The following is a 22,497-nucleotide window of genomic DNA, read 5'->3' as shown; positions in this document are numbered from 1 at the left end:
TCTGTAACAAGTTAAGCAAGAAAACATTGCTTGCCAAAGGCCATGTTGACCCCAAATAATAAGTAATTATGAGAGTCTTTATCAGGGATACTGGGTCTGGACAACATCAATCGGGATGTTAGGCTGTTATTTAGTGTCGGAGAGAGATACGTGGCTTGGAAGGAAAGTTACAGAAGCTGTCTGTGTTAAAAGATGATACTACTGTACAATGCCCTAATCAGATAACTACATATGTTATTTGGTCTGTGAAACATAAAGAAATCATTCAAGCATTGGAGTGGTGCAGGATAGAGCTGTGAGGCTAGCCTGTATTAATAAGTATTGTGTTAAGAGAAAGGGCCAGAGAGAATGAAAAGGTATTGAAAGGTGGCAACTGCTAAATGCCCTCATGGAACTATGTGAGATATAGCTATGGATATGGAATTACATCTGGAAGAGACACAAACCTAAAGCCATTTCAGCAGAGCATGTGAAAAGCTAAGAACAATAATCCTACATGCTCCAGAAGAGTTTTACAATGTTTTGCACACTGCATTGACTTACAAAGTCATAAATAAGCAGAGGCAGAGACCTGCCCATTTTAATGATGCATCACACCAAGGATGCTCTGCTTTCTCACTGTACATAAATTCTTAGCATTAGGATCAATCATTTTCAGCATCTGCCACCATGTCTTCCTACAATATTTCGGAATCTTTATAACTGTTTGCCCTTCCCAATTTGCTATGTCATATTAAAGTCATACAGCTGCCTGATTTCGGGTTCTTAAAGCACATGTGACTAATCTCTATGATTGATGGTTGGATGAATTTAAATTCAAATCTTTGTTTATATAAAAAATAAGAATGGCTTGAAGGACAATCTTCCAGGGAATACCAGTAACCAGGATGCATCCTCTTACACTGTCCTTTGCTTCCAGTCATCCAGCCATCTCTTTATCAATAATGCTATAATTCCCTTTGATTTCATGGACCTAATTTATTTTTTTAACTCATTCACAGGATCTAATAAAAGGCTTTATAAGGTACTTTTTCAAATATTTCATGAATTTGCAAACATTTGGTCTAACCAAAACGAAACAAGCAGCTGTTATAATCAAGTTCAGAAAATATGAAGCTAAATTGGATGCCTTAAGAATGCTACATTTTCTCGTGTATACAATGTGTTTTCAAACTCGTTTGCTTTCATCTTTTGACTTTCGTCTGAGACATAACCGGTTTGGGCATCAATTCGATACGATTGGAGCCAATTTGGGTTTGTGAAGGAAGCCATCTGCTTAGTTGGGCATTTAGACCATTTCAGCATTTCACTACAATAAAGAGGCCACTGTTGTAGGATATTTCAACCAGACAATGTAAATGCAATGAAACATCAACACGAGTGCGATTTCATATTGCATCATTGGAATGGACAGGTAATAGAGGCACTGTGCCAGTTATTGACCAAGAGTGAGTCTAAACAGCATTCCATGTGGTTAGTATGGAAAAGAATTGAGACAGTTTTGTAACTAGTGCATCAAATACCCAAGAAATTCATGAATGAATTTCAAATATATGCTAAAGCTGAAGTCAGCTTTACTACCTCAACTCTGATTAATATGCATTAACAGCAGATTATGCCAGTCTTATCCTTTGTGTATGTTTGTCATGGACAGTTTAGAGTGTTTTAGTGGATATATTTTACTGACATATATTGCCAGTATACCAGCTGAGAGATGGTGTCTGCGTAAAAGAAATGTAAAATATGTTTTGAATCTGAACATGGCGAGACCGGGTTTCCTTTGCATTTGTGCCTGAAGACATCTGAATTTAAGTGACGCTGCAATATACCCTAAGTCTCCTCAATCTTCTCCTACCTAAAGTGCTACATCCAGACTAATCCCTACCAACAACTTTAGCCACATCCCAAATTGTGCCAGTTTGGAGTGCTGAGGGAACATTGGGATGGGAGATGGGGAGCTGCTGTCAACACCATCGAAAGATGCAGCAGGATGTCATTTCCTGTCGAATTGGTTATAGTTTTTTGAAAGTCCGTCCTCACTGAGGCTCCCCTACATTTTCTATTCTTTTTGATGCATTTTTAGGACCTTGCATAAGTCATGTTAAAAATCATCACTTATCCAGGCTTAAGATTCCATGTGTTTGATGTGCTGACATTTGAATGAATTGAATTTTAATTTTTAATTATTAAGATTCAAAAAAAAAGTAATGTACCACCCTAGGTTTGGTTTGTCTTTGGGTGTAAATTTTTGACACATATATTTTTGAATAATTGACTTTGGAAAGATACTTGGACATAACTTGGCATCAACAAAATAGGAGCAAATGTGGCCACAGTTTATGAGTTACTCTCCAGGCGAAAATATGCAGCTTCTTAGAATCAAAGTTATTCTTCAACATAAGGATTAATTCATGGGTTGGAATTCAAATAGAAACAGTAATACTTTTGGAAAGAAATGGGCTAGGTTTCCTTTCCAGGCTTGCCAGCAGAACCAAATAAAGACCAGAGTGAAATATTTTAAACTGTAACTGCATAAGCAGGGAATGCAAATTTCATTAGTTGCACCCCAAGTGATAACCTCCCTTTAAGGAGCCAGTTTGAGCAGGCCAGGTCTCCAGACTCCAGATGAATATGGCTGAGGTGGGAAATGCAGGCAAAACCTTTGCCAGAAGCAGGAAACTCAGCACAAGGTCTAAATGCTATCAACGTTAATGAAGCTTATACGTATACTGCAACCATATTCCCTCATAATACAGTATGTGCACTATTATCAAAGCATGCAGTCACACACCTTTCGACTTTGACATGCTGTAGCCATTATGTTTTAGGAGAAAGTGGGGACTGCAGATGCTGGAGAGTCAGAGTCGCAAAGTACGGCTCTGAAAAAGTGCAGCCAGTCAGGCAGCATCTAAGGAGTAGGAGAGTCGATGTGTCAGGAATAAGCCCTTCATCAGGAAAGTGGACCTGGGCCTCATCCACTGCCAAATCAGAACCACCCGCCAACTAGAAGAACACCTCATCTTCCACTTGAGGACCCTTCAACCACATGGCCTCAATATCAGCTTCACTAGTTTCCAAATCTCTCCTCCCCCCCCCATCTCATTCCAGATCCAACCCTCCAACTTGGCACTGACTCTTGACCTGTCCTACCTGTCCATCTTCCTTCCCACCTATCTGCTCCACCCTCCCCACTGACCTATCACAATTATCCCCCAACTGTATCCACCTATTGCCTTCTCACCTACCTTCTCCCCAGTCCTACTCTCACCCCCCCCCCCCTTTTTATCTCTCATCCTCCTTCCCTCTGCCACATTCTTATTGAAGGGCTTAGAGTCAAATGTCGACTCTCCTTCTCCTAGGATGCTGCCTGACCTGCTGTGCTTTTCCAGCACCACCATTTTCGACCCATCAACATTTAGTCAACTTGAAACAAATGCCTCCACAGCATTTCTTACTGAACAAAACTCTAATATTTCCAGGACTGTGCAACTAAACAACACAGCAAGAACTTCATGGTGTTTTTTCAGATCTGTTTCCACCCTGGAAGGACAGCATGGTATCTTGAAAGCAGAAAGTGAACTTGAAATCAGGAATGGTAGAGGCTTGTGATTACCAGTGGTCCTACACAGCCATTTCTTGCCTGTCCTTCAAGGCGAAAGTGATCATGTCCATCATCTGGGACGTTTGGTGAGCATTTGGTGGATTCATATGTGACTGCTAAGGCCAAAATGCACAGCAGAAGATTCTGCTGCAAATAGATCAGGATGTTGCAGAAACCGAGCTTTAGGCAATGTTGCTGCCTCTGGATTTCCTTTCCTTGGATTTCTCTCTGTCTGCCATTTGCATGTGTTTCCAAAGGAGGCGGCGCTGTGTCTTATTTAGGGATCCTGGGCAAGCTACTTCAAGGACTCAAAGTCAAGATCAAAACCTCTATGTGGAGTTTTCAGAGTGTCCTTTGAGCATCATAAGAACACGCTGCAGACTCCAGCTCTCCACAGGTGGTCTGTTTTGTTAAGCAAATACTAGATGTTCTGACTACATGACTAGATGACTTAGTTGTGGTTGTCTCAATATGGTGTGCTTACCTGGCATGCCTACTTTGGTGAGCATCTCAGTGACTGCTATTTACTTCTGCCATCTGATCTTCAAAAGCTTCAGAAGGCAGCTGAAGTGAAAATTGTTCAGCTTCCACGCATGATGCTGATACACCATCCATTCATTGAGCAGAGTGGGCGGGGTTATTGTTCCATAAACTTTCAGTTTGGTACACCGACCTCATCCTCTTCTTTCTCTGACTGATGCTCAAAATCTACCGAAGGCTGGTTTTGTTTTGGCAATTCTCGTATGTGTTTTGTCATCAATGTAAAAAGCTAGAGAAAGTGTACTGCTGAGGTATGTGAAATCATCCACTGCTGACAGGTTCTGGTACTGGACTGAGAGCCTGGCCCGAGATAGGGCTTTCCTGGAGGAGGCTGGTATATCACCCCAGTTTACTTTGCGCTGATTGTAATGCCAATGCTGTCTCGTGGGAAGACCAGATACAACCACACAATTCCTGAGCAGTTCCCACAGAATCCTGCAGGCAGTTAGCATGTTTGTACTTTCAGTTTCAGAGAGGGAAAATGCCACAGTACAGTACCATAACACTCAGGCAATGCCTCATGGGCCAGCAAAAGGAATCAATTTGGATCATTCATTATCAGAGCTCAGTCAATTCAATTGAATTTAAACATCAAATTCTAAATTTTGCTTTCCTTCTTTCATCCAGTCTATTAGAATATAAACTGTTAAAAAAGGTGATAAGCATATGAAATTGGTGGACAGTGGTGTAGCTGAGTTGGGAATCCTGGATTCATTTAAGGCAGAATCGGTAGAGGTTTCTCAGATGGACAGCCGAAGGCCATCCGGAGCTCTGTTTAATCTTCTGATGTTGTATATGACAGAATTTTTGATGTGTGTATTAGCACATTGAAGGAATGATACGCTGTGACTTTACCCATGGACAGAGACATAAAGACTGGCTTGACATGCTAGTTTTTAGGGCAGTTTGCAAATGAGTAATAGCTCTATTTAGATTAGTTTGGAACTTCAACTCAGCTAAGATAGTGGAGTGACATATATTTATTAAAAACAAATAGTCTAACCACTGGAATGGAAAATGAATCTTGCAACTTACAACAAGATAACGCGGAATTAAGATTACACCTCTTTTCTCCCACATCTGCTTAAATTGACAGTCACTGCTGAAGAATTCTTTTAAACCTCCCTGAGTATTTGAAGTATCTCACAAAGGGATGAATGCCAATCTGAGTTCAATTCCCAAAGCAAGTTCAAGTAACAGTACTTGTGCCTGGTTTGAACTAAAGTTCAAACTGCTTTCTGCGGTACTTCATAACTTCAGTCCTTCAAAGGTCCCTTTGAATTCATGTAACAAAGAATTGATTATACCATGTGAATAGTGCTTAGCAATTCAAGTCTAAGACCGATAAGGCGTAGGGGCAGAAGTAGGCCATTTGGCCCATTGAGTCATCTCTGCCATTCGATGAGATCATGTCTGATCGGATAATCCTCAACTCCACTTCCCTGCCTTTCCCCAAAGCCTTGATCCCCTTACAAGTTAAAATGTGTCTATCTCAGGCTTGGATATACGAATACATTTATTTAACAATTTTAGAATCATTTTTTGAATCAAATTGCATTGGATCAATGTTAACCAATGAGTATTTTGTACATAATCTTGTACATAAACATCAAAATGATCAGGTTTACAATTCCATTAATAGCAGGAAATTACAATGTCAGTGATAGAATAATGTTGAAACATCAAGTGAAAGAGAGAGGTCACAGTAATAATGCAGGAGGACCAGCAGTTTATTTGGTCTGTAATGTGCCATGTCTCGTTTGTTTTTATGTCACAGTTCATCACAGCCACCTTGGACGGCAAACTCCAACTGTTTGTACCATAGCGGGCAGAGGATCCTGATGGCACAGTCCTACATCATAACCTGAATATAACAGGAAGAAATCATATCAGAAACCAAACAATAAGTATCACAAATTGTGAAGCAGGTTGGAGGTCAGAGATTCATGATGAAGCAAGTGACATATTTGGTATTTTCTCAATGTCTCTGGGATAAAGGGCTTGCGGGAAACAGATTGGCAAAAGTCTTGGAGATGAATGGATGTTATTCAGCGAAGATGATGAAAGTAATTCTGAGCCAAAACAGTTGTGTCATAAGCTTCAACTCTGCGTCAGACCATTAAAGAGAAGAGTGTGTGGTTAGAATTGTTTGTGTTTTAGTGGCTGAAAATGAAGAACTTATCTGTGACTTTATCGTTTGAAAAGGAAACTGTAAATCCACTAGGCAATTTTTCATACTGTCTTTGCTGATCTAAACATCTCACTGTTTTGGAAGAACTCTATTAACTTAATGAAGACTTGTAATTAGAAATAAATGCATTGAATATAATTACTAATTCCTCCACTAAATGGTTTCTAGAAACCAATGGCAGTTCAGTTAAAAAAAAAGTGTTCCTTATCTTTGCAAACAGAGTAAAATAGAACAATTTATCCTCACACATTCATTTAACAAATACTCTCTGTAATTAGCTGCCTGAAAATTAAATTGTGGACTACTAGTTTGAAATGAATAATTTCTGAGAATATTTGACTTTGTCAGAAGGTGATTAACAATGAGGATAACGAGATGACTTAGTTCCAAAAGGGCAGAAATGGAATGAGGACCTTCATATTCCAGTTAGCATTACTGTACATTCTTGCCACTTAGTCTCTTGTCAAAAAGTCTCTTTCCTCATCTTTGCAAGGCAGAGTGCAATACCTGAAAGTTTATATATAAAGAACAAAGGACCCATAAGAGCAGATAGTAAAATTGAAATCTCTATGGAGATTTACAGAAGGTATATGTGTGATTTTTGGAGTTCATCTCATGTCCTCCAGGTAAGACTGTACTAGCTGAATTTTCATGTGCTTTCTTACCACAGCAACCCTTGGACATTTACCTACAATAGTGAAAGAGAACAATGATCTAGGTCACAACCAGTTTTGTTCAATATCACACCCCATGCCCATATTGGAATCACCCTGCGCACGTTGTGTATAATGGTAGAACAAAGCCTAGATGTACAGAGTTGGAACAGCTCTGGAATGCAGGTCTTCAGAAGTTACTTGACCTATATTTCCGTGATCTGCAAAGCCATCCTTAATAGTACTGCATCTATAACTCCCTCCCATCTGCTTAAAACTCATTGTCAAGATATAGATAAGGCCAGCATTTATTGCGCCAGATCCTACATTCTGCCAAAGATAATACAAGAATGACAAAATCCGTTAGCTTGATTGGCCACTTCAGAGGAAAGTGAGGCTTGGTGGGGGACTGGAATTAGGGAAGACCAGGTAAGGATAGAAGCTTTCCGTCCTTGAAGCTGTGATTTTACTAGCAATCAAATTGTTTCATCATCCTTTATTCAGATACGAGTTATTTAATTTCCTGATGAGTTTTTTTTTTAGAAACTAAATACAGGTTCTCAAACTGTCAGGCTCAGATTCACGTTTATTGTTTAATATTGTTTTCTGCTTTGCCTTATTCTGCCTGTTAGAGGTCCACCTGATGTTTAGATCCTGAGAAGCAGGTATCATTTGTTACATTCTGTGTTTAATGGGATAGACACAGTGGCAAGGCTAAGTGTAATTTTTGTGCATTTAATAACCTGTATTGGTGAAAAGGATAAATGCAAGTGAAAAGTTACAAAGATGAACCACTGTAAATTTACAGCACTGCTGGAGACAAATAACAAGTGAGAAAATCAAAACATTACACATAAAACAACACATCTCAGTAGCAGATTCAAACCAGACTCTGTGTTTTATTCCAGACCAGACTTGGAGTTTACAAATTGCAAGATTTCAAAATGATGACTGCTGAAGTTAATTCGTGGTAATAAGTATCATGACATTGATGAAATCAAAGTAGTCCATACAGGAAAAATACCATGAAGGATTTCTTCACAGAAGGAATAGTGGAGCTTTGGAAAAAACCCCTTCCCTCCACCCCTGCTCTGTCCCAGAGAAAATGCTCTTAAGACTGGACTTTAACTGAGAATTATAAAACTGCAAGATTGGCAGATTTTTGTTCACCAAGGGAATTAAGAGTTGCAGAACCAAGGTGGGTAAATGGAGTTAAGATACAGATGAGCCATAATCTTAAAAGCAGAGTGGACTGGACACAAGAGACTGAACTATCTCATTCTGTTCCTGATATGCAGGGATGCTGAAAAGAAAAGGTGAAATGACTGATATCGGGCCGCGATGAGCACTTCATAAGTGTAAGATGTTTCATTTCAATGTGTAAGGGTATACAGTAAACCTAAACACATTCCATTCATAGCACTGGTACAGAAGGTACCAGGTGTGCTCAAACACATCTGTTGCTATCCATTCTCCTGTTGGCCGCTGCATCTTGGATTAATATCACATCCAAGAAAAGTGACCTGATTCCACTATATTGAGATCATCACTCATTCTGCTGTATTAAAAAGCCAAATCCTTACCTCTTTCACCTGTTATCACCCTTCTAACAGTACTGTGAGTTGCCTACACCAGATGGAGTTCAGGAAGTCAGCTCCTAGAGGCAATTTGTAATGGACAGGAAATGCTGGTTCGTTCAGTAATGCCTGCTTCCCACAAATTTGCTTCATTTTAAATCATGAAACAGAAATTACTGTAAAGACACTGGTATCCGATGGGAGAAAGGGGAAACAGAAGCCTTGAATAGGAATCATTTACTGCAATTCTAACACAGCATCAATCTGTTTCTTTTATTTCTTTGGATCCCAACAGGCCTGTGGTGTACCTTTTGTTTTTTTTTCTTCAGATTTCCAGCATTTTGCCAGTTTATTTTGTTAAAGCCACACTGTTCAATTCACTGGAGTTTGTCACTGGACCAGAATCACTGAAGCAGCTTCCTGAGGTTTGGGGAGAATCATTGAGCAGGAGCCACTTTCATTCCCTCAAACCCCAGAGAGTGCCGAAGTTTGAGTTGATGTCGATCTGCTGGTTATTGGTTTTACATTTCTCCCCCACCTGGCACCCTGTTTTGAATCTCAGCATTTCTATTTTTGTTTGGTCAACTTCTGTGCTTTTGTTTGGTCAAGAACTCGACCCAAGGAAGTTCTGCAGCTTTCATTCTTCGTCCTGAATCTGCCAAGTGTTCCCTACTCTACCAGAAGAGAAAAAGCCTTCACCATCGAAGATAGTTGTTGCCTCAGTCAACCAATAGTGGACTCTCTGCGGCGTAGCTCAGACTACTCAAACAATGCTCCACATTTTTTTGAAGAAATTAAAATTTATTGCATGGTATTTATTTTCCCATTTCCAGTGCCAAGGAAGAAAGTACACCGCAGAGAATTCAATTCACATTCATAGAACACCGGTATTACAGATGTCGTTAGCATCATTTGAAAAGAATGTACTTCCATTCTGCTATCTGATTTTGAAGTTGAAAATGAAAAGGGTATCAGATTCCTATTTTTCGCTCCCACATTAAATTGAACTTTATCACAGACTACTGGAAACCAGGTTCCCCTCCTCTTTGCCTGGCTGATTCGAAGTCTGTTCACAGGTGCATGTACATGTTAATAACATTGAGTGGTAGGGCTTCACACATTTTCTAAATTTTAATGAAACTGCTCAGAAACCGAGCTAACCATTTCCCAGAATTGATGAGAGAGAGAATCTTCTGTCTGATTAAAGTGCCACTAACACACACAGAGCCTTGGGGAATCACGCTGCTGAGTTTACACTTTCACTGACACACAGAGCCTTGGAAAATCTCGCTGCTGCATACACACTGACACACAGAGCCTTGGGGAATCACGCTGCTGCATACACACTGACACACAGAGCCTTGGGGAATCACGCTGCTGCATACACACTGACACACAGAGCCTTGGGGAATCTCGTTGTTCAGTTTAAACTGTCACTAACACAGAGAGCCTTGGAGAATCTCACTGCTGAGTTTACACTGTCACTGACACACAGAACCTTGGGGAATCTCGCGACTGAATTTACACTGTCACTACCAATACAGAGCCTTGGGGAATCTCGCTGCTGAGTTTAAACTGTCACTGACACACAGAGCCTTGGAGAATCTCGCTGCTGAGTTTACACTGTCACTAACACACAGAGCCTTAGGGAACCTCGCTGCTGCGTTTACACTGTCACTGATGCACAGAGCCTTGGGGAATCACGCTACTGAGTTTACACTGTCATTGACACACACAACCTTGGGGACTCAAGCTGCTGTGTTTACACTGACACTGACACACTCAGCCTTGGGGAATCTCTCTGCTGTGTTTACACTGTTACTGACACACAGAGCCTTGGAGAATCTCACTGCTGAGTTTACACTGTCACTGACACACAGAACCTTGGGGAATCTCGCGACTGAATTTACACTGTCACTACCAATATAGAGCCTTGGGGAATCTCGCTGCTGAGTTTAAACTGTCACTGACACACAGAGCCTTGGAGAATCTCGCTGCTGAGTTTACACTGTCTCTAACACACAGAGCCTTAGGGAACCTCGCTGCTGCGTTTACACTGTCACTGATGCACAGAGCCTTGGGGAATCACGCTACTGAGTTTACACTGACACTGACACACTCAGCCTTGAGGAATCTCTCTGCTGTGTTTACACTGTTACTGACACACAGAGACTTGGGGAATCTCGCGACTGAATTTACACTGTCACTACCAACACAGAGCCTTGGGGAATCTCGCTACTGAGTTTACATTGTCACTAACACAATCTTGGGGAATCTAACTGCTGTGTTTACACTGTAACCAACACACAGAGGCTAAGAGAATCTCGTTGCAGAGTTTACGCTGTCACCAACACACAGATCATTAGAAAATCTCGCTGCTGAGACTTCACTGTCACAGACACACAGAGCCTTGGAGAATCTTGCAGCTGAGTTTACACTGTCACTGACACACAGCCTTGGAGAATCTCATTGCTGAGTTTACACTGTCACTGACACACAGAGATTTGGAGAGTCTCACTGCTGAGTTTACACTCACTTACACACAGAGCCTTGGAGAATCTCGCTACTGTGTTTACACTGTCACTGACACACAGAGCCCTGAGGAATCTCACTTCTGTGTTTACACTGTCACTGACACACATAGCCTTGGGGAATCTTGCTGCTGTGTTTACACTGTCACTGATGCACACAGCCTTGGGGAATCACGCTGCTGAGTTTACACTGTCACTAACACACAGAGACTTGTAAAATCTTGCGACTGCGTTTACACTGTCTCTAACACAGAGTCTTGGGGAATCTAACTGCTGTGTTTACACTGTAACCAACACACAGAGGCAAAGAGAATCTCGTTGCAGAGTTTACACTGTCACCACCACACAGAGCCTTGGGGAGTCTTGCTGCTGCGTTTACACTGTCACTGACAAACAGAGACTTGGAGAATCTCACTGCTGAGTTTACACTCACTAACACACAGAGCCTTGGAGAATCTCGCTGCTGTGTTTACACTGTCACTGACACACAGAGCCTTGGAGAATCTTGCTACTGAGTTTACACTGTCAGAAACACACAGAGCCTTGGAGAATCTCGCTTCTGAGTTTACACTGTCACTAACACACAGAGCCTTGGGGAATCACGCTGCTGTGTTTACATTGTAAACAACACACAGATCATTAGAGAATCTCGCTGCTGAGACTTCAATGTCACTGACACACAGAGCCTTGGAGAATCTCGCTGTTGTGCTTACACTGTCTGTGACAAACAGAGATTTGGAGGATCTCGCTGCTGAATTTACACTGTCACTGACAAAAAGAGCCTTGGGGAATCTCGCTGCTGTGTTTACACTGTCACTGACACACAGAGCCTTGGAGAATCTCACTTCTGTGTTTACACAGTCACTGACACACAGAGCCTTGAGGAATCTCGCTACTGAGTTTACACTGTCACTGACACACAGAGCCTTTGGGAATCTCGCTGCTGTGTTTTCTCTGTCACTAATATACAGAGCCTTGGGGAATCACGCTACTGAGTTTACACTGACACTGACACACTCAGCCTTGGGGAATCTCTCTGCTGTGTTTACACTGTTACTGACACACAGAGACTTGGGAATCTCGCGACTGAATTTACACTGTCACTACCAACACAGAGCCTTGGGGAATCTCGCTACTGAGTTTACATTGTCACTAACACAATCTTGGGGAATCTAACTGCTGTGTTTACACTGTAACCAACACACAGAGGCTAAGAGAATCTCGTTGCAGAGTTTACGCTGTCACCAACACACAGATCATTAGAAAATCTCGCTGCTGAGACTTCACTGTCACAGACACACAGAGCCTTGGAGAATCTTGCAGCTGAGTTTACACTGTCACTGACACACAGCCTTGGAGAATCTCATTGCTGAGTTTACACTGTCACTGACACACAGAGATTTGGAGAGTCTCACTGCTGAGTTTACACTCACTTACACACAGAGCCTTGGAGAATCTCGCTACTGTGTTTACACTGTCACTGACACACAGAGCCCTGAGGAATCTCACTTCTGTGTTTACACTGTCACTGACACACATAGCCTTGGGGAATCTTGCTGCTGTGTTTACACTGTCACTGATGCACACAGCCTTGGGGAATCACGCTGCTGAGTTTACACTGTCACTAACACACAGAGACTTGTAAAATCTTGCGACTGCGTTTACACTGTCTCTAACACAGAGTCTTGGGGAATCTAACTGCTGTGTTTACACTGTAACCAACACACAGAGGCAAAGAGAATCTCGTTGCAGAGTTTACACTGTCACCACCACACAGAGCCTTGGGGAGTCTTGCTGCTGCGTTTACACTGTCACTGACAAACAGAGACTTGGAGAATCTCACTGCTGAGTTTACACTCACTAACACACAGAGCCTTGGAGAATCTCGCTGCTGTGTTTACACTGTCACTGACACACAGAGCCTTGGAGAATCTTGCTACTGAGTTTACACTGTCAGAAACACACAGAGCCTTGGAGAATCTCGCTTCTGAGTTTACACTGTCACTAACACACAGAGCCTTGGGGAATCACGCTGCTGTGTTTACATTGTAAACAACACACAGATCATTAGAGAATCTCGCTGCTGAGACTTCAATGTCACTGACACACAGAGCCTTGGAGAATCTCGCTGTTGTGCTTACACTGTCTGTGACAAACAGAGATTTGGAGGATCTCGCTGCTGAGTTTACACTGTCACTGACAAAAAGAGCCTTGGGGAATCTCGCTGCTGTGTTTACACTGTCACTGACACACAGAGCCTTGGAGAATCTCACTTCTGTGTTTACACAGTCACTGACACACAGAGCCTTGAGGAATCTCGCTACTGAGTTTACACTGTCACTGACACACAGAGCCTTTGGGAATCTCGCTGCTGTGTTTTCTCTGTCACTAATATACAGAGCCTTGGGGAATCATGATGCTGTGTTTACACTGTCATTGACACACAGTGCCTTAGGGAATCTCGCTGCTGTGTTTACACGGTCACTAACACACATTGCTCAGAGAATCTTGCCCCTGAGTTTACACTGTCAGAAACACACAGAGCTTTGGGGAATCACGTTGCTGAGACTTCACTGTCACAGACACACAGAGCCTTGGAGAGTCTTGCGGCTGTGTGTACACTGTTACTGACACACAGAGCCCTGGGGAATCTCGCTGCTGTGTTTACACTGTCACTGACAGAGACATGGGGAATCTCGCTGCTGTGTTTACACTGTCACTGACAGAGACATGGGGAATCTCGCTGCTGTGTTTACACTGTCACTAACATACAGAGCCTTGGGGAATCATGATGCTGTGTTTACACTGTCACTAACGCACAAGACCATGGAGAATCTCGCTGCTTATTTTACACTGTCACTAGCACACAGAGCTTTGTAAAATCTCGCTGCTGTGTTTACACTGTCACTAACATACATTGCTTTGAGAATCTTGCTACTGAGTTTACACTGTCACTAACACACAGAGCCTCGGGGAATCTCACTGCTGCGTTTACGCTGTCACTAACACACAGGCCTTTTCCTAATCACGCTGCTGAGTTTATATTGTCACTAACAGAGCCTTAAGTAATCTCACTGCTGAGTTTACCCTGTTACTCTCAGACAGCGCCCTGGGGAAACTTGCTGCTGTGTTTACACTGTCACTGACATACAGAGCCTTGGGGAATCATGCTGCTGTCTTTACGCTGTAACTGACACGCAGAGCCTTGGAGAATCTCACTGCTGAGTTTACACTGTCACTGACACACAGAGCCTTGGGGAATCTCGCTGCTGCGGTTACACTGTCACTGACACGCAGAGCCTTGGAGAATCATGCTGCTGAGTTTACACTGTCACTGACACACAGAGCCTTGGGGAATCATGCTGCTGAGTTTACACTGTCACTGACACACAGAGCCTTGGGGAATCTCGCTGCTGTGTTTACACTGTCACTGACACACAGAGCCTTGGGGAATCTCGCTGCTGTGTTTACACTGTCACTGAAACACTAACCCTTGGAGAATCTCTCTGCTGGGATTATACTGTGACTAACTCAGAAAATTGGTGGATCTCGCTGCTGCGTTTTCACTCTCTCTCACACAGAGCTTTGGAGAATCACGCTGCTGTGTTTACACTGTCACTAACACACAGAGCCTTGGGGAATCTCGCTGCTGTGTTTACACTGTCACTGAAACACTAACCCTTGGAGAATCTCTCTGCTGGGACTATACTGTGACTAACTCAGAAAATTGGAGGATCTCGCTGCTGCGTTTTCACTCTCTCTCACACAGAGCTTTGGAGAATCACGCTGCTGTGTTTACACTGTCACGAACACACAGAGCATTGGGATCTCTTCTTGCTGAGTTTACACTTTCACTCACACTGAGCCTTGGGGAATCTCGCTGCTGGGATTACACTGTGACTAACTCACAGAGCCTTTGAGGATCTCGTTTCTGAGTTTTCTCTCTCTCACACGCAGAACCTTTGGGAATCTCACTGCTGAGTTTTCACTGTCACTGACACACAGAGCCTTGGGGAATCTCGCTGCGGGTTTTACACTATCACTAACACACAGAGCATCGGAGTATCAAAATTCTGAGTTTACACTTTCACTCACACAGAGCTTTGGAGATTCTTGCTGCTGAGTGTTTACACTGTCACTGACACAGAGCCTTGGGGAATCTCGCTGCTGTGTTTACACTGTCACTGACACACCGAGCCTCGCTGCTGTGTTTACACTGACACTAACACACAGTGCATTGGAGTATCTCAATTCAGAGTTTACACTTTCACCGACACAGAGTTTCGGAGAATCTCGCTGCTGGGTTTACACTGTCACTACTTTGGGAAATGTTGCTGCTGAGACACACAGCTTTGGGAAATGTTGCTGCTGAGTTTACACTGTGACTAACACAACAAAGCCTTTCAGAATTTTGCTGCTGAGTTTACACTGTCACTGACACACAGATCCTTGGGGAATCTCACTGCTGTGTTTACACTGTCACTGACACACCGAGCCTCGCTGCTGTGTTTACACTGACACTAACACACAGTGCATTGGAGTATCTCAATTCTGAGTTTACACTTTCACCGACACAGAGTTTTGGAGAATCTCGCTGCTGGGTTTACACTGTCACTACTTTGGGAAATGTTGCTGCTGAGTTTACACTGTGACTAACACAACAAAGCCTTTCAGAATTTTGCTGCTGAGTTTACACTGTCACTGACACACTGATCCTTGGGGAATCTCACTGCTGAGTATACACTCACTAACACACAGCCTTGGTGAATCTCGCGGCTGTGTTTACACTGTCACTGACAGAGCCTTGGAGAATATCGCTGCAGAGTATACGCTGTCACTAACACACAGAGCCTTGGAGAATATCGCTGCTGAGTTGACACTGTCCGTGAAACACAGACCCGTTGGGAATCTCACTGCTAAGGTTACGCTGTCTCTAACATATAGTATCTTGGAGAATGTCACTGCTGAGTATACACCTTCACTATCACACAGCCTTGAGGAATGTTGCTGCTGAGTTTACCCTGTCACTAACACACAGAGCCTTGGAGTCTCCTATTTCCGAGTTTACACTTTCACTCATACAAGCCTTGGGGATTCTCGCTGCTGGATTAACACTATCACTAACACAAAAAGCCTTGGGAAATCAACTGCTGAGTTTACACTGTCACTGACACGCAGAGCTTCGGAGAATCTCGCTGCTGGGATTACACTGTGACTAACTCACAGAAACTTGGAAGATCTCATTTCTGAGTTTTCTCTCTCTCACACACACAAAGCCTTGGGGAATCTCGCTGCTGATTTTGCATTGTCCCTAACATACAGAGTTTTGCAGAATCTCGCAGCTGTGTTTACGCTGTAACTGACACACAGAGCCTTGGGGAATCTCACTGCTGAGTTTACGCTGTCACTAACACACAGGCCTTTTCCTAATCACGCTGCTGAGTTTATATTGTCACTACCAGAGTCTTAGGGAATCTCACTGCTGAGTTTACCCTGTTACTCTCAGACAGCGCCGTGGGGAAACTTGCTGCTGTGATTACACTGTCCCTAACATACAGAGCCGTGCGGAATCTCGCTGCTGTGTTTACGCTGTAACTGACACACAAAGCCTTGGAGAATCTCGCTGCTGAGTTTATACTGTTACTCTCAGACAGCGTTTTGGGGAAACTTGCTGCTGAGTTTACACTGTCAGAAACTCACAGAGCCTTGGGGAATCTCACTGCTGTGTTACACAGTTCAAAATACGCACAACACAGACGGCCTCCTTCTTCAAGGACCGCAATTTCCCCCCCCCCCACGTGATCGACGATGCCCTCCACCCATCTCTTCCACTTCCCGCTCCTCCGCCCTTGAGCCCCGCCCCTCCAACCGCCACCAGGACAGAACCCCACTGGTCCTCACCTACCACCCCACCAATCTCCATGTTCAGCGCATCATCCGCCGTCACTTCCGCCACCTCCAAACAGACCCCAGCACCAAGGATATATTTCCTTCCCCTCCCCTATCAGCTTTCCGTAGAGACCACTCCCTCCGCGACTCCCTTGTCAGATCCATACCCCCCACCAACCCAACCTCCACTCCCGGCACCTTTCCTTGCAACCGCAGGAGGTGCAACACTTGCGCCCACACCTCCCCCCTCACTTCTCTCCAAGGCCCCAAAGGAAACTTCCATATCCGCCACAGATTCACCTGCACCTCCACCCACATCATCTACTGCATCCGCTGCAGCCGGTGTGGCCTCCTCTATATTGGGGAGACAGGCCGCCTACTTGCGGAGCGATTCAGAGAGCACCTCTGGGCCACCCGGACGAACCAACCCAATCACCCTGTAGCACAGCATTTCAACTCCCCCTCCCACTCCACCGAGGATATGCAGGTCATTGGACTCATCCACCGCCAAACCACAACAACCCGACGGTCGGAGGAGGAGCGTCTTATCTTCCGACTGGGAACCCTCCAACCACAGGGGATGAACTTGGACTTCACCAGTTTCTTCATCCCCCCTCCCCCCACCTTGTCTCAGCCGAATCCCTCCAGCCCGGCACCGCCTTCCTGACCTGCAGTCTTCTTCTTGACCTCTCCGCCTCCACCCTACTCCGACCTATCACCTTCACCTTGACCTCTTTCCACCTATCACATTTCCAACGCCCCTCCTCCAAGTCCCTCCTCCCTACCTTTTATCTTCTCCTGCTGAACACTCTCTGCTCATTCCTGAAGAAGGGCATGTGCCCGAAACGTCGAATCTTCTGTTCCCTAGATGCTGCCTGACCTGCTGTGCTGTTCCAGCAATAAAGTTTCAGCTTTGATCTCCAGCGTCTGCAGACCTCACTTTCTCCTCGATAACACACACAGCCTTGGGGAATCTCGCTGCTGTGTTACACAGTCGCTAACACACAGAGCCTTGGGGAATCTCGCTGCTGTGTTACACAGTCGCTAACACACACAGCCTTGGGGAATCTCGCTGCTGTGTTACACAGTCGCTAACACACAGAGCCTTGGGGAATCTCACTGCTGTGTTACACAGTCGCTAACACACAGAGCCTTGGGGAATCTCACTGCTGTGTTTACACAGTCGCTAACACACACAGCCTTGGGGAATCTCACTGCTGTGTTTACACTGTCACTGACACACAGAAACTTCGGGAATGTCACTGCTGAGTTTACACTGTCACTAACTCACATTGCTTGGAGAATCTTGCTACTGAGTTTACACTGTCAGAAACTCACAGAGCCTTGGGGAATCTCGCTGCTAATTATTATTTGTCATTAACGCACAGATCCTTAGAGAATCTCACTGCTGTGTTTTCAATGTCACTGACACACAGAGCCTTGGGGAATCTCGCTGCGGGTTTTACGCTGTCACTGACACAGAGCCTTGGAGTATCAAAATTCTGAGTTTACACTTTCACTCACACAGAGCTTTGGAGATTCTCGCTGCTGGGTTTACACTGTCACTGAAACACAAACCCTGGGAGAATCTCGCTGCTGAGGTTACACTGTCACTCACACACAGAATCTTGGAGAATCTCTCTGCTGCGTATTCTTTGCCACTGAAACACAGAGCCATTGGGAATCTCGCTGCTGAGCTACACTGTCACTTACACACTGAGCCTTGGGTAATCTCGCTGCTGAGTTTACACTGACACTGACACACAGAGCCTTGGGTAATCTCGCGGCTGTGTTTACACTGTCACTGACACACAGAGCCTTGGGTAATCTCGCGGCTGTGTTTACACTGTCACTAACGCACAGTTCCTTGGAGAATCACGCTGCTGAGTTTACACTGTCACTCACCCACAGAGCTTTGGAGAATCTCGCTGCTGGGATTACACTGTGACTAACTCACAGGTACTTGGAGGATCTCGTTTCTGAATTTTCTCTCTCTCTCACACAGAGCCTTAGGGAATCTCGCTGCTGAGTTTACACTGTCACTGACACACAGAGCCTTGGGGAATCTCGCTGCTGCGTTTACACTGTCACTAACACACAGAACGTTGGGGTATCTCTCTGCTGAGTTTACACTGTGATTAACACACAGAGCCTTTCAGAATTTCACTTCAAAGCTTGCACTGTCAAAAACACAGAGCATTGGGAAATCTCACCGCTGTGTTTACACTGTGACTAACACAAAGAATTTTGGAGAATCTCGCTGCTGAGTTCACACTGTCACTGAAACACAAACCCTTGGGGAATCTCGCTGCTGGGATTACACTGTGACTAACTCACAGAAACTTGGAGGATCTCGCTGCTGCGTTTTCACTCTCTCTCACACAGAGCTTTGGAGAATCACGCTGCTGAGTTTACACTGTCACTGACACACAGAGCCTTGGGGAATCTCGCTGCTGTGTTTACACTGACACTAACACACAGTGCATTGGAGTATCTCAATTCTGAGTTTACACTATCACTCACACAGAGTTTTGGAGAATCTCGCTGCTGGGTTTACACTGTCACTACTTTGGGAAATGTTGCTGCTGAGACACACAGCTTTGGGAAATGTTGCTGCTGAGTTTACACTGTGACTAACACAACAAAGCCTTTCAGAATTTTGCTGCTGAGTTTACACTGTCACTGACACACAGATCCTTGGGGAATCTCACTGCTGAGTATACACTCACTAACACACAGCCTTGGTGAATCTCGCGGCTGTGTTTACACTGTCACTGACAGAGCCTTGGAGAATATCGCTGCAGAGTATACGCTGTCACTAACACACAGAGCCTTGGAGAATCTCGCTGCTGAGTTTACGCTGTCTCTAACATATAGTATCTTGGAGAATGTCACTGCTGAGTATACACCTTCACTATCACACAGCCTTGAGGAATGTTGCTGCTGTGTTTACCCTGTCACTAACACACAGAGCCTTGGAGTCTCTTATTTCCGAGTTTACACTTTCACTCACGCAGTGCCTTGGGGAATCTCACTGCTGTGTTTACACTGTCACTAACACACAGAGCCCTAGGGAATCTCGATGCTGTGTTTACACTGTCACTGACACACAGACACTTGGGGAATCTCGCTGCTGGTTGTACACCATCACTAACACTCAGAGCATCGGAGTATCAAAATTCTGAGTTTACACTTTCACTCACACAGAACTTTGGAGATTCTCGCTGCTGGGTTTACACTGTCACTGACACTGAGCCTTGGAGAATCTTGCTGCTGTGTTTACAAGTCATTGACACACAAACCTTGGGAGATTCTCGCTGCTGAGTTTACATGTCATTGACACACAAACCTTGGGAGAATCTCGCTGCTGAGGTTACACTGTCACTAACAAACAGAATCTTGGAATATCTCGCTGCTGTGTTTGCACTGTCACTGACACAGCTTTGGCAAATGTTGCTGCTGAGTTTACACTGTCACTGAAACACTAACCCTTGGAGAATCTCTCTGCTGGGATTACACTGTGACTAACTCACAGAAAATTGGAGGATCTCGCTGCTGCGTTTTCACTCTCTCTCACGCAGAGCTTTGGAGAATCACGCTGCTGTGTTTACACTGTCACTAACACACAGAGCCTTGGGGAATCTCGCTGCTGAGTTTACACTGTCACTAACACACAGAGCCTTGGAGAATCTCGCTGCTGGGTTTACACTGTCACTACTTTGGGAAATGTTGCTGCTGAGTTTACACTGTGACTAACACAACAAAGCCTTTCAGAATTTTGCTGCTGAGTTTACACTGTCACTGACACACTGATCCTTGGGGAATCTCACTGCTGAGTATACACTCACTAACACACAGCCTTGGTGAATCTCGCGGCTGTGTTTACACTGTCACTGACAGAGCCTTGGAGAATATCGCTGCAGAGTATACGCTGTCACTAACACACAGAGCCTTGGAGAATCTCGCTGCTGAGTTGACACTGTCCGTGAAACACAGACCCGTTGGGAATCTCACTGCTAAGGTTACGCTGTCTCTAACATATAGTATCTTGGAGAATGTCACTGCTGAGTATACACCTTCACTATCACACAGCCTTGAGGAATGTTGCTGCTGAGTTTACCCTGTCACTAACACACAGAGCCTTGGAGTCTCTTATTTCTGAGTTTACACTTTCACTCACACAGAGCCCTAGGGAATCTCGCTGCTGTGTTTACACTGTCACTTATACACAGAGGTAAAAACAATGACTGCAGATGCTGGAAACCAGATTCTGGATCAGTGGTGCTGGAAGAGCACAGCAATTCAGGCAAAATCCGAGGACAGGCAAAATCGACGTTTCGGGCAAAACCCCTTCATCAGGAATAAAGGCAGAGAGCCTGAAGCGTGGAGAGATAAGCTAGAGGAGGGTGGGGGTGGGGAGAAAGTAGCATAGAGTACAATAGGTCAGTGGGGGAGGAGATGAAGGTGATAGGTCAGGGAGGAGAGGGTGGAATGGAAAGGTGGTTAAGGAGCTGGGCAGGTCGGACAAGTCCGGACAAGACAAGGGGACAGTGTTGAGCTGGAAGTTTGGAACGAGGGTGAGGTGGGGGAAGGGGAAATGAGGAAACTGTTGAAGTCCACATTGATGCCCTGGGGTTGAAGAGTTCCGAGGCGGAAGATGAGGCGTTCTTCCTCCAGGCATCTGGTGGTGAGGGAGCGGCGGTGAAGGAGGCCCAGGACCTCCATGTCCTCGGCAGAGTGGGAGGGGGAGTTAAAATGTTGGGCCACGGGGCGGTTTTGTTGATTGGTGCGGGTGTCTCGGAGATGTTCCCTAAAGCGCTCTGCTAGGAGGCGCCCAGTCTCCCCAATGTAGAGGAGACCGCATCGGGAGCAACGGATACAATAAATGATATTAGTGGATGTGCAGGTAAAACTTTGATGGATGTGAAAGGCTCCTTTAGGGCCTTGGATGGAGGTGAGGGAGGAGGTGTGGGCGCAGGTTTTACAGTTCCTGCGGTGGCAGGGGAAAGTGCCAGGATGGGACGGTGGATCGTAGGGGGGCGTGGACCTGACCAGGTAGTCACGGAGGGAACGGTCTTTGCGGAAGGTGGAAAGGGGTGGGGTCTGTTTGGAGGTGGCGGAAATGTTGGCGGATGATTTGGTTTATGTGAAGGTTGGTAGGGTGGAAGGTGAGCACCAGGGGCGTTCTGTCCTTGTTGCGGTTGGAGGGGTTGGGTCTGAGGGCGGAGGTGCGGGATGTGGACGAGATGCGTTGGAGTATTCCCAATTCCTCCGCCTCCACCGTATCTGCTCCCAGGAGGACCAGTTCCACCATAGAACACACCAGATGGCCTCCTTCTTTAGAGACCACAATTTCCCTTCCCACGTAGTTAAAGATGCCCTCCAACGCATGTCGTCCACATCCCGCACCTCCGCCCTCAGACCCAACCCCTCCAACCGCAACAATGACAGAACGCCCCTGGTGCTCACCTTCCACCCTACCAACCTTTGCATAAACCAAATCATCCGCCGACAT

At 44.9% G+C, this 22,497-nt stretch overlaps 1 protein-coding gene across 5 annotated transcripts in view; it reads left to right on the top strand.

Moving 5' to 3' along the window:
- The window catches only part of wdr27 (WD repeat domain 27), a 526,425-nt gene extending 516,961 nt beyond the window's left edge, over positions 1-9,464 (top strand). For 3 of the 5 annotated variants that reach the window (XM_087991151.1, XM_087991149.1, XM_087991148.1), the window contains one exon: positions 7,894-9,464. In XM_087991151.1, coding sequence (XP_087847277.1) covers positions 7,894-7,959 — 66 coding nt within the window. In that variant the 3' untranslated portion in view covers positions 7,960-9,464. Of the gene's footprint in view, positions 1-5,918; positions 7,860-7,893 lie in introns of those variants that run through there. The other 2 variants (XM_087991152.1, XM_087991150.1) reach the window with 1 other exon arrangement.
- The last annotated feature ends 13,033 nt before the right edge of the window (positions 9,465-22,497 follow it).

This window comes from Chiloscyllium plagiosum, unplaced genomic scaffold (genome assembly GCF_037043375.1).
Source record: "Chiloscyllium plagiosum isolate Xiang-an unplaced genomic scaffold, Cpla_swu_hap1 HiC_scaffold_10, whole genome shotgun sequence".
NCBI classification, from domain to species: Eukaryota; Metazoa; Chordata; class Chondrichthyes; order Orectolobiformes; family Hemiscylliidae; genus Chiloscyllium; species Chiloscyllium plagiosum.
The sequence above is the reverse complement of the archived record's forward strand: the minus strand, read 5'-3'. Positions and strand labels throughout refer to the sequence as shown.